Genomic DNA, 12,067 nt, shown 5'->3' on the forward strand with positions numbered 1-12,067 from the left:
TGCAGCGCAGTCCAGATGGCCTCCCTGGGGACTGTCAAGCCCCGCCTTCGCTCCCACCCCCATGGAGCCGGCCGCGCGGCGGGGAGGGGCAGCAGCGGCGGTTCCTCAGTGTCGTCCCGCCTGCGCCCCTCCCCTGTAATTCCTAACGCCCATAGCACCCCTCCTAGTGGGAGCAGTCGATGCTTCCCTCTGCGGACCGGCTTCCCCGAGTGGGGCTGTGGGGCTGCGGGCCGGTTTGTGGGGAAGCAGGTGTGGGCAGGGGCCGCGGTGACGCTGGAGGGGATGGGGACATTATAGTTTATGAACCTGCGGGCAACGCCGCCACTCACGCCCGGCTCCTGTCCAGCCGCCGCTGTAACACCAGAGGGAAATGAGGTTTGCGAGCTCAGCACGCGCGGCAGCGCAATGGGCTGCCTTTGGCCTTGGGGAAAAGCATGACTTTGAAAAATTGAGTCTCTTCTCTTTTCAAGCGCCGTTCCTTGTCCAGGTAGCTTTCAGCAGTCATGGGTGGTGGTTTGGATGGCTGTGGTGGAGGGCAGCGACATCAGCGGGAGATGATGGGCACAGGGTCTGTGGCACTCTGGCACACTCTACCTGCCCAGGCGCCTGAGCCCTCCACCCACCTCTTCCTTCTTGGATCCTGTTGCCCAGTGCAGCTTATCCCTACCATTTCCAATCTTGCTCAGACCACCCCCTGACAGTGTCCTCCCACCAGGGCCCACTCTCCCAGAGTTAATCTTCCCCAGCAGGCCTGACTAGCAGGCTTAGCCCCTGCCCCCAAACTGCTGTGATGCTCCATTGCCTCCAAACTAAGTCCCAACACCTCAGCTGCCCATGGCAGCCCCTGCCTGTTCACCAGTCCCTGTCCTCCCTCCCCTCCCAGCCCAGATAGGGGACAGGAGGTGCAGTAGTCCCTCCCCCAGGTGCTGTCCCTACCAGACAGTGTGATGCAGTAGCAGAGTGTGGCGGTGCCCAGCTGAGTGACTGTCAAGGCAGGCAATGGCATCCCCCATGAGGTGGGGCTTGGCCAGTAGCAGAGGGTGTCACTGTTTGTGGGACAGACTGTCAGAACCAGAGAGGTTTCAGAGACCCTAGTGAGAAAACAGTCCTTGAGGAGCAGACAACTTTCCCCACACTACCCTCCACCTGCCTCCTAACCCTTTCCTGCTGAGGACCCTGCAGGACTGAGCAGCCCACTGGGAGGAGCCAGACCCTTTGGGGAGCCCCCATGAGAAACTTTGTGTGGGGCCCCCAGCACACAGTGTGGAGATTCTGTTTTCTGGACCTCTAAGTGTACACAGGACAGGACTCAACCCATTCCCCAGTCCCTATAGCATTGTCACAGATCATTAATTCTGGGTTGAGATCTCTCCTATTCCCAGGAAGCCTCACCGGCCTCCCTGACCCTGGCTAGACAGCCTGCAGAGGGTTGGAAACCAGCTCCAAGGACACCTTGGGGACTCCCTCATTACCTCCCCCGCCCCAGATGTGCACCCTGTGAAACCACTGCTCTGGGAGCTCTGGGCTATTTGCATACCTAATGCCAGTCTAGGAGTGACCCTCTCTTCATGTATGCTACCCTCTCTGGTGGTCTCAGAATGTGCACAGCCCACAGCCACTGGCCGGGTGGGTCTGCCTTTGGAAGAAGGAACTGAAGTCCAGAGGGCCCTGGCCAGCCAGGTTCTAGCTTTTTCCACCAACACCCTGTTTGCAGACTGAGGCGGGCAGACTCAGCCCTGCCCTGCTGTGACAAGGAGGGCACCAAACTGGTCCTGGTGCTCCCCTGGCCCACCTTCTTGGGAGCCATTTCCTTTGGTGCCCTTAGTTGTCCCAGACCAAGCCCAGCAAGTTCCCAGCGATTCCTGTCCTGCTCCTAAGGCTCTGGACAGTGTCATCTCTCTGTGGCCCCCAGGCCAGCTGTTTGTGGCTGGTGAGGGGCCAGCCTAGCCAAAGAGGTGGGCCAGAGGGTGAGGAGAGCTGGCACTGCCAAGGGGGCTCCCCTACTCATGAGGACCCCTGAGGAAAGGCAAAGCTGGGTGGGCATCAGGCAGTTGGGAGCACAGCTGAAGGCCTGGGTTGGGGGGCCTTTGGAGGGTCTCACAGGGTCATGCTGTGTGCCCCAGGCTGCCCAGAGGAGAACGCTGTCCCACCCAGAGACATAGGCCATGCGGGGCTCCTGGGAGCTGCTTCTGGTATGGCTTCTGGTGCTAGCAGTGGGTGGCACCGATCACGTCTACCGACCAGGGTGAGCCAGGGCAAGGGCCTCTGGGTGCTGGGGGTGGAGTGGGGCCAGAATCCCCCAGCCCTCCCCCCACCAAGGCAGCCCCTAATACTTGAGAGGTTCTCCATGGGCTCCTGCTGAGAGTCAGGCCCCTTCCTCATATCAGCTCCCTTGGGTTCCATGGCTGGGAGGGTCCTGGCTCTGGGACTCCCTGGCTGACTGCCACCCACCCTCCAGCCGCAGGGTGTGTGCTATTAGGACTCCCCAGGGCCCTGTCTCTGAGTCCTTCGTGCAGCGTGTATACCAGCCCTTCCTCACTACCTGTGACGGGTACCGTGCCTGCAGCACCTACCGGTGGGTGTCCCCACAGCCAACCTTGACCAGGGCCAGTCTCCCAAAATGCCACATCTGCCATACATTAGACTGCCTGGTAGTGGTGAGCCCTGGGCCCCTAGATGGGAGACTGAGGCCAGAGTGGTGAGAAGACTTGCTAAAATGGACGTCCCAGCCTGACCTCTCTTCATGGCTGCGTTCTGAGATGTCACATAATCACCTCCAACACTGGTCTGCATTTCAGAACCCTGACATCGTCTCAAAGGGCATACCCATGTTTCAAGGCTCACCCATCCTGCCTGCACCCCTCCATTTTTAGGGTGCCTAACTTTCCCTCCCCTGGCATCACTGACTGCCAAGTTCTTAGTCACCTGGGATGATGCCTGACCCCCTAGAAACTGCCTGTCATTCCAACAGCACAGATGGAGACCCTGAGTTGTGCAATCCTGCTCTCTTGAGGGGGTACTAGTTCTCAGCCTTGGGGTGGTGTCCTTGTTCCTGGGTGTGGGACATTCCATCTTCTCCCACAGCCCAGAAACGCTTGGGAAGGGGGGAAGGTACAAGCCTGGATTCCTGAGCTCCCCATGCCCCACCTGCCCTGCTGGGGGAATCCGGATTTCAGGACCTCAGAGGAGCCCAGCTCCTCAGTGCCCTTAGCCTCCAGAGCCCAGAAGCAGCAGCTGACTCTGGAGCGGCCCAGGCAGGCCCACCTGCTAGCTCCTAAGCTGGAGGGTTGCAGTGGGTCTCTCGTAGTCCCTGGTACTACCCTGCTCCCTATCAGCCATGGCTGGGGCTTCCTACCATCCCTCCAGGTCCTGCTCAGCACCTGAGTGGGCAAATGGCTGGTCTACTGATCCTGGTACCATCCCTCAGGGAGAGGACTTCTGGGGACACATTGGGGTGAACTTGCTTGCTCAGAGATGGCTCCAAGTGCAGGAGGCGGCAGATGGGAAGGGTGTAGTACCCCTCTGACCTACCTACTCACCCCACAGAACCATCTACAGGACCGCCTACCGCCACAGTCCAGGGCTGGCCCCCGCCAGGCCACGCTATGCCTGCTGCCCCGGCTGGAAGAGGACCAGGGGGCTCCCAGGGGCCTGCGGAGCAGGTGAGGGCAGCAGCCCTGCAAAACCCAGCCTTAGCTAAGAGGGCAAATACTCCCAGACCTCCAGTCCACTCCTGCCTTACTCAGTAACTTTGAGCAAAGCACATCCTACTGGCTGCTGCCCACCCCCAACAGAACACTGGCCTCCCCCACCCACAGCAGTATGCCAGCCACCATGCCAGAATGGAGGGAGCTGTGTCCAGCCAGGCCGCTGTCGCTGCCCTGCAGGATGGCAGGGTGACACCTGCCAGTCAGGTGAGGTTGCCTCTGCCCTCTGGGGAGGCCCTGGGAAAAGTCTTCTGGTCACCCACTTGTACATCCTGGGGTCACTGCTGGCCAAACAGTGGCCTTTTAATAGGTGTGCTTCAGGGGGCTCAGTGTGGGTGGGACCCCCACCTCCTGCATCTAACCCGCTTTCTACAGATGTGGACGAATGCAGTACTGGAGGGGACAGCTGCCCCCAGCACTGTGTCAACACGGAGGGCAGCTACCGGTGCCAGGGCTGGGAGGGGCACAGCCCAGCTGCTGATGGTACGCTCTGCCTACCCAAGGGAGGGCCCCCCAGGGAGGCCCCAAACCTGACAGGTAACCTCGCCCCGCTTGCTGCCGTGCCTGGCTTGAGGAGTGGGCAGAGAAGTGTGTGGCACCCTGTGGCTCTGTAGGGGGATAGGAGTGCACAAGGCTGCAGGGGGTGAGCCATGCCTACATGCGGGTGGAGGGCAGGTGGGGCTCCTTCCCCAGTAGGGCTCCTTGAGGGTTCAGGGGAAAGCAGCCCAGGGGCTTCATCTCTGCCAACAAAGTGGAAGGCTTTATCCCGGGTCCCGTCTGTGTCCCAAACGACAGCCTAGAAGACACTGCACCTCCGCTGGTGACGGGACATTATTACTTTTGGTACGCGCTGTGACACTTCAAACTCGTACCGTGAGTAATAATGCGCTGTCCACAGCCCAACACCAGGAGCACACGCAGCTCAGAACTCAGCCTGAACCACCTGCAGCACAACCGCGATCCCAGCACTTGGGGACAGGCAGGGGGGGCTGTGTCTGCCCTGAGCCACACAGCACAATGTCCTGGGGAGACAGGGCCTCAAGAGCTCCAGGCCAGCTCCTGGTGCACAGTGGGGTCCACCACAGGAGCAAGGCTGAGTCTCCTGGGCTCTGCCCTTATGGCTGGAGCCTTGGCCATGGACAATCCCTCCAGAGTAGAGGCCAGCCCCAGGGTATGGGGCAGGGTGGCAGCTGCCCTGACTCAGGGTCTGGCTTTGCCCCCAGGAGTGGACAGTGCAGTGAAGGAGGAAATGCAGCGGCTGCAGTCAAGGGTGGACGTACTGGAGGAGGTGAGGTGGGGGTGCAGGGCCTTGCCAGCCCTGTGGCAGCCAGGTCTTTGAGGCCCACCAATTTCCATGGTGCCTAGGACATAGCTGGTGGGACTTACTGGGGGTCACCTGTAGAGACCTTGACCCCAGGGAGGTTTCCTTGTTGCTGATGGCCCAGGCGGCCATGGCCTGGACTCCACACTGGGCATGGGCAGCTGGACACTGACTGGGACCCCCAGGACAGAAGCCAAGCCTGGCCTCCTGCAGACCACATGGACAGCCTACACCTAGATCCAGGGTTCCCTGTTCCCACTTCTGTCTACACAAAGTGCTCTTGCCCATCTTCCCACAGGCTGTGGCCTGGCAACCCCTCAGAAGCTCCCTTCTGTCCTTCCTGGTTCCCCTACTAGGGCCCCCAGGCTGGGCCTTCAGATGTGGCAGCCCCTCTAGTGGACACCAAGAGCCCCACAGTCAAGCCCCTTGCTAGCACTGGTTAAACTCTCCCTGAACAGAGAAGGTGTTGCTGGCCACAGCCACAATGCCTTCTGCACTCCACTAGAGGCTGCAATTGCTCCTGGCACCACTGCACAGCCTGGCCTTGCAGGCGCTGGCACTTGGGCTCCCGGATCCAGAAAGCCTCCTGGCGCACTCTCTCCAGCAGCTGGGCCGCATTGACTCTCTGAGCGAGCAGATCTCCTTTCTTGAGGAGCAGCTGGGGTCCTGTGAGTGCTTGAGACCCTGGTGGGGCAGGGTGGCCATAGGCCCAGAGGGCTGGAAGGCTGCCAGTACTGTGACCTCTGACCGCAGCCCATCCATCTGACCCTAGGCTCCTGCAAGGAGGGGTCATGACTGGCCTGGCCAAGGCCTGTCTCCTGATCCAGGCTGGATGGGGTTGCCTGCCCTGGCAGTGACAGAAGAAAGCTGGGAAGGGCCCTCTCCTCTACCCTCACTCAGGAGGCCTCCTGCCAACTGGGGTACAGGGTGGGGCTAGAGGGTCTTCTGTGCAAATCCACCCTGGCAACCCCAGTATCCCAGGGTCCTGGGTGGCAGAGAGAAGGTACGAGGCTCCCTGCACAGAGCCAGGGACTGCTGGCAGTCACTGGGTAGCCTATCTGGAGGCAGGGGTGGGGGGTCAGGTGGGGCCTCTGCCCTGGTTTTATCAGAATAAAAGTGAGGCTTGAGTTGCTGTGTCAGTGAATAGATTGGGTGCCCAAGAGAGAAGCTCCCTCCATCCTGTGCTGGGGACAGTACTTTCCTGGCCACCCCAACCAGGCCCACTACCAGGTGCAGGCTGGCAAGTGGGAGCAGGGCAGAGCCCAGGGGCACCTCAGGACCTGGGTCCCCCATCTCCAAGGGCAGCCAGAGCAGGTGGAGTTTGAGAGGCCACAGAGAGGCAGTGGATCCTGGTGCTAAGTTAGCCATAAGCAAAGCCCAACGGGCAAATCTTTAGCCTCCTCCACCTTCCTGCCACTCTGCCTGCCTCTGCCCACTGTACTGCAGAGGGGCAGTGGGTCCGCCTTGGAGGTGGGAGCACTGTGGGAGGGGTGGGGGGTACTTGCACCTGGGCCCCTGGGGGCAGCTCACCCTAACGGTGGAGTCGGAGAGGGATAGCCTAGAAGACAAACGCCCCTAGACAGAGGCCTAAGGCAGCCCCTGCCCAGCCCAAGTGACCACAGCTTACAGGTACTTCCAAGAATTCCTTTATAAAAAAGTGAGTGCAATACTGACTCTGCAGTGTCCCGGAGGCTGGCGGAAGCAAAAGATCCCACTTTCCAGCTCCCTGTGATCCAGGGTGCATATGACTAGGAGTCCCAGCCCCTTGAGCCCCTGCCTCTCCCTGAGGGCCTGATGCAGGCCACAGCCTGGACTCTTGAGCCTGACTTGGCCCCTGCCTGGCCCTAGGCACCTGGGCTGGCATGAGGGGGCACCGAACTGGGGCCGACCTGCCTGGTCCTGGGCTGTCTTGAGCCCCTACTCAACCCACCTGCAAGCCACAGCCTCAGGCCTGGTTTTGCATCATCCCAGACCCTGGAGGCACACGGTGGGCAAGTCTCTGCCCTCAGAGCCCAGGGAGGATCTGGCTGACTCTCCTGGAGGGGAATCAAGGGCCTGAATCTGGGGTCAGTGGCAGAAGGGGCTTCGGGCTTCCAGGGCCTAAATGAAAGCCGGGGGAGCCGGGGGGAGCTGGACACAGTGATATTTGGCAGCCTGAGCAAAGGTCCCTCTTGTCCATGCTCCAGCTGTTTTCCTCCCACCTGCCCTCCCCCAGGTCCTGCCATGCCCCATGGCCCAGGCTACTGGGCTGGCTGGACCCCAGGCTCTGTAGTTGCCCCATTCTCCTGGGGCATCTTGGATATGTGGAAGAAGGTGCTCCTCATGGCTTGGTGGCAGGTATCCACAAGCTTGGGGACGTCATCCTTGGTGAGACCGCTGGTGGGGATGGCATCCAGCACTTGCACAGTGACTGTCCCTGTGGTGGGGGCAGCAGGTGTCAGCAGCCTGGGGAAGGGTCTTGCTGCCCCTTCCCCCCAAAGCTGATGCTGGCCTTCCACCTTCCTTTTAACAGACGCAATACTGACACAGTGAGGGCAGCTCTTGGCATGTGCTCCATGGGTGTGACAACTCCATACCCCCTGTAACCACTACCCACCACACTACCCTGTTCCCCCAGAACACTCCTTTGACTAGGCCCCTCACTGCTCCGCCCCCACCCGTGTCCCTCCATCCTCCATGGAGGTTAGGGGATGTGGGGTCTTAGATGAAAAAACTTGACTCCTCCCCACTGTCCTTCAACATTTGACCCCACCTTCTCATGAGAGGCCAGGGTACCATGTTTGGAGTGTGGTGTCAGGATAGAAGGGGCAGAGGCCCTAAGCTCTCTGGGCAGTTCAGGTGGACCTGGCAGGCTACTAGCCTTGGACTGCGTGGTTCCATCTGCCCCGCAGGAGAAGCCAGATGCATGGGCTCATTACCTGCCCTGAGCACAGGGAGAGGCTGCCTTGTGTCCCCTGAGCCATGTGCATAGCCTGGGTCCATCAGTGTAAACTTGGGCACCCAGCCCACCTCACAGGGCCACTTGCGGGGGTAGGGAGGGAGAATGACATGAAGCGATGACAGCTCACTGCTGGGACTCCACACTGGTTTGTTCTTTCATTCACCAAATGCCTGCAAACAGCCACCCAGACGTGGGAACTACTCTGTCAGGGGCCCAGGAACCCTGTAACTGTGCCTAGGTGTGCACACGAGGGGTACCTGAGGTGAAGAGCTTCGTCCTGGTGTTGTAGAAGGAGGAGAAGGAGGAGTACACCACAGGGATGATGGGCACCTGTGGACAGGAGACCCCAGGCCGAGCTCAGGCCCTGCCTGGCCACCCGCCCTCTCCCACCTGGGCTGGGTCCAGCAGTCCTGCAGCTGTCCTGTCCCCGGGCCTGGGACACCTGCACATGTGCCCTGGGCAGCCTACCCTGCCTGAGTTGGCGCATGTGTTTGTCAGATTCATGTCTATCCCTATACTGGGTCATTAAATTAGCTGTGAGGAGGGCAGGATCGTGTCTAGTTTAGCTAGGGGACGTCACCAAGGTCTTCCCTGCCCAGCCTTCCCTTCCTGTCCTCTCCCCCATCCCCAGGGGCTGGGAGGTACTCTGGCCCAGGGAGAGGGTGAAGCCTACTGGTGTTGCTGCCACGCAGCAGGGTCAGATCTAGTGGTGACAGGCACCTGAAGCTAATCATTAAACAGGGCAGTCAGGAAACCTCTAGGGCACCAGCCAGAAGGCTGAGACCATCAGGCCCAGGGAGTGAGGGGGAGGGGATGGGGAGCCTGTCTGCTAGCAGAGGCCTTCTGCCTGTGTCTCCTCCCTCAGCACCTACGAACCTAACCCTTCTCCCTCCTAGGGAGGTGATATCAACCCCAGGCTCAGCAGGAGTGCCCTGCACCTTGCATCCCAGGGCCCCAGAGAGCAGAGGATGGTTGCTGGGTGGAGCTGGCCGGAGCCTCCAGAATGAGGACTCCCCGGAGCCTGCACAGGCACCAGGGTGTACTAGAGCCCACCCCTACCCTGAGGCCCAACCCCAGACCATGGCTTTCCCCTGGCACAACTTTTCCCAGCACAGCAGCAAGGGTGGGCTGGCACTGGACACCCACCAGGACCTTGATCTGTGGATGGACACACCCCACCTTTCCTGGCATCACCCCCTGACACCCCAGAACAAGCTGCACCCCTGGATGCCAAGGACAAATCCCAAGTGCAGAGGTGGAGCTCACTGCTTCCTCCACCCAGGCCCAGCCCTGCCCCATGTGGAGAGCACTGCTTGTCCAGACCCCTATTCGTGGGAGCTGTGGGGAAACTGAGGGAGCAGCATGACCCTCAGACACAGTGAAGCCCATGGGCCAGCAGGCCACCACAGCAGCCTCCTGTCCTCCCCTCATACACTCTAACCTCAAGCAGGTCAGAGAGTGGGGGCTAGAGCCCAAGTGCAGCCAGTTGGCCCCAGGCCTCAGAGTAGGGGAAGGAGGGACTTGGCAGGTCAGGGGACCAGGTGCTGCTAGAGAGCCTGCCCCACTCAGTGGAAAGCCCCCGAGTGCCAGAAGCCCCCAGCCAGGCTGGGCAGTTGCCTTCAGCCAATCCACACTGGCTTCCCTATCCCCTGCCCACCTCAGGAGGGCAAGGCCCTGACCTACCTGGGCCTGGATGGCCAGGTAGAAGGCGCCTTTCTTAAAAGGCAGTAGGTCCCCATTGTCATTACGCGTGCCCTCGGGGTAGATCCACACTTTGAGCTGGGAAGAGAAAGGGGCAGTGGAGCTGGCTGCTCCCTGGGGACCCTAGGGTCACCCCAGGGAGGTCACACTCCCTTCCCTCTCCCCTGACCCCAGGTCCTGAGCAACCCCAGCAGCTGACAGCCTAGGGCCCAACGCTGGTGCAACCCTTTTGTGTGTAAATCTGCAGACTCCAGATCAATGCTGGGGGAGGGAGTTGTTTTTCTTCCAAAACAAAGTCACCCCTGGGCCCAGGCCCTAGCCCAGGTCCCAGCACTCACGTTTTCCTTGACCATGCGCTGGCCCACATCCGCCATCACGGACACAGCGGTGCTGGAGCGCTGCCGGTTGATGAATAGGACGCCCCCAAGGTACATGATGAGGCCCACAGGGCCCAGGAAAAGCAGCTCCTGCTTGGCAATCTGCACACAGCGCTTGGGGAGGACCTCCATGAGGCCTATGCCAGCACAAGGAGATGGGAATGGGCTCTGCGCAGGCTGCCACTGGCATGGCAGGAACCCACCTCCCACTGGCACCTAAGGGGGTGGGGGAACAGAAGCATGGCCATGCTCTGTGTTCCTAGCACCCAGCTCGGAGAGGCCCTCAGTGGGAGGGAGGCGTGGGTCCCCACCTGTACCAGTGCCCACCCCCACCAGACACTCCAGGCCTGGCCTACCCATCATGTCCAGGATGCTCTGGTGGTTAGAAATGATGACACAGGGGTGGTCCACCTCCAGCTTCTGCTGCCCCTTCACCTCAAAGCGAACACCGTACACGTACTTGAAGGATCGCACAAACCAGCTGATGATGCTGAAGAGCGAGGGTGACAGTGTACTGAGGTCCCGAGGCCTGAGGCCCCAGGAGCTGGCCCCACAGCACAGGACAGGAGACCACAGGACACATGGTAGAAATTACCTTCAGAAGACAGAGCCCCGAGGACCCATGTCACCCACCCTCGGGCTGCTGCCCTGCCTCAGCCTCCCCAGCTATCAGGGAAGACATAAAGGGAGGTGCACATTCCTATGTCCACATCCCAGGGCCTGCCTGGCCCTCACCCCACACCCCTACATGCTCAGCCCTCCCAGAATGGTGTACTGGGCAGCCACATGGGGGACCTGGCTGGAGGCGCCTGGGGCATTGAAGGCCTTGACCCAGGGAGAGAGTGATCCCTGCACCTCTGCAGAGGCTGAGCCCACCCACAGAAGGGAGTGACCATCCCCTTGAGATAGAGTCCCATCAGGAAGAAAGCATCAATGCTAAGTGGAGGCCTTTGCAAGGAGCAAAGTTTGTTTCTGCCATCAGTGGGACTCACCTTGGCTAGAGCCCCAGAGGCACTGTTGCATGCCTCCTGCCCCCCCGCCCCCCGCCGAAAGTGGTTCCAGGCTCTCTTTTCATGAAGCAGGCTGGGGAGGGCTGGGGACTTGCTCATGACCACGCTGAGAACAGAAGCAGAGCTGGGCCCCCCTCGGGTCCCAGCAAGGTGAGCCCCTACATCCCAGCAGCCCCCATTCCTAGCAGGTAGCCAGTCATGCTGGGGGCTGCCCTGGGGCACCTGCAAACTTGAGGTGGCCTGGTCTAAGCAGCCCGTGATAGTTGGGACCAGGTATGTCCAAGGGGCATCTTAAATCTCTGCACCCAGCCCCAATCACCCCAGGACATTTCCACAGCACTGGCCAGGCCAGAGGAGCACAGGGATAAAGGGTGGCCTCTGCCCCATCATTCTACCAGGGCACCTGCCTATGAGGGGCCTGCCTATGGGGTGACAGAGCCTGATTCAGGGCTCCTGGGTCCCTCCTGTCCCCTGCAGATGGTGGAGGGAGGGGCACAGATATGCCCAACATGACCCTGATGCATTCTGCAAACAAATTAGTATATCCCCCCCAACCTCCCTCCCCACCACAGGGCAAGGAAGATTCCCCCTTTTTATGTAAAGGCTAAGTCACTATGCAATGTCCCAGAGCTATCTCCAAAGAGCACAGCATTTCAAACCTCGACCCTTAACCCAAAACTAGACTGTTATTTTGGTGTTGTTAAGACATAAAATTCATCATCTCCAATAGTTTGGGTGGTTTTTTTTGTTTTTGTTTTTTGAGACAGTCTCACTCTGTCCCCCAGGCTAGAGCACCATGGCATCACCCTAGCTCACAGAAACCTCAGACTCTTGAGCTCAAGGGATCCTCCTGCCTCAGCCCCTTAGAGTGCTGGGACCACAGGCATAAGCCTCTGTGCCCAGCCTTTCTTCACCACTTTTTTTTTTTTTTTTTGAGACAGAGCCTCAAGCTGTCCCCCTGGGTAGAGTGCCATGGCTTCACTGCTCACAGCAACCTCCAACTCCTGGGC

At 60.1% G+C, this 12,067-nt stretch overlaps 2 protein-coding genes across 9 annotated transcripts in view; one reads left to right on the top strand and one right to left on the bottom strand.

Moving 5' to 3' along the window:
- EGFL7 (EGF like domain multiple 7) overlaps nt 1–6,155 on the top strand; it is a 9,374-nt gene extending 3,219 nt beyond the window's left edge. For 3 of the 8 annotated variants that reach the window (XM_023516162.1, XM_023516163.1, XM_023516161.1), the window contains 8 exons: nt 2,124–2,245; nt 2,459–2,575; nt 3,547–3,662; nt 3,795–3,914; nt 4,083–4,244; nt 4,931–4,995; nt 5,534–5,696; nt 5,801–6,155. In XM_023516162.1, the coding sequence (XP_023371930.1) occupies nt 2,166–2,245; nt 2,459–2,575; nt 3,547–3,662; nt 3,795–3,914; nt 4,083–4,244; nt 4,931–4,995; nt 5,534–5,696; nt 5,801–5,823 (846 nt within the window). In that variant the 5' untranslated portion in view covers nt 2,124–2,165 and the 3' untranslated portion in view covers nt 5,824–6,155. Of the gene's footprint in view, nt 1–6; nt 2,246–2,458; nt 2,576–3,546; nt 3,663–3,794; nt 3,915–4,082; nt 4,245–4,930; nt 4,996–5,533; nt 5,697–5,800 lie in introns of those variants that run through there. The other 5 variants (XM_023516160.1, XM_023516164.1, XM_023516169.1 and 2 more) reach the window with 5 other exon arrangements.
- A 503-nt stretch (nt 6,156–6,658) lies between these two features.
- AGPAT2 (1-acylglycerol-3-phosphate O-acyltransferase 2) lies at nt 6,659–10,636 on the bottom strand. Its single transcript, XM_012808197.2, has 5 exons — nt 10,404–10,636; nt 10,009–10,184; nt 9,653–9,748; nt 8,227–8,299; nt 6,659–7,444 (listed from the first exon to the last, which is right to left on the bottom strand). Exons 1-5 carry the CDS (start codon nt 10,408–10,410, stop codon nt 7,269–7,271), a joined length of 528 nt encoding a protein of 175 aa, XP_012663651.2. The 5' UTR covers nt 10,411–10,636; the 3' UTR covers nt 6,659–7,268.
- Nucleotides 10,637–12,067: the final 1,431 nt, after the last annotated feature.

This window comes from Otolemur garnettii, unplaced genomic scaffold (genome assembly GCF_000181295.1).
Source record: "Otolemur garnettii isolate 467f Iridium unplaced genomic scaffold, OtoGar3 scaffold00087, whole genome shotgun sequence".
Classification (NCBI taxonomy): Eukaryota; Metazoa; Chordata; class Mammalia; order Primates; family Galagidae; genus Otolemur; species Otolemur garnettii.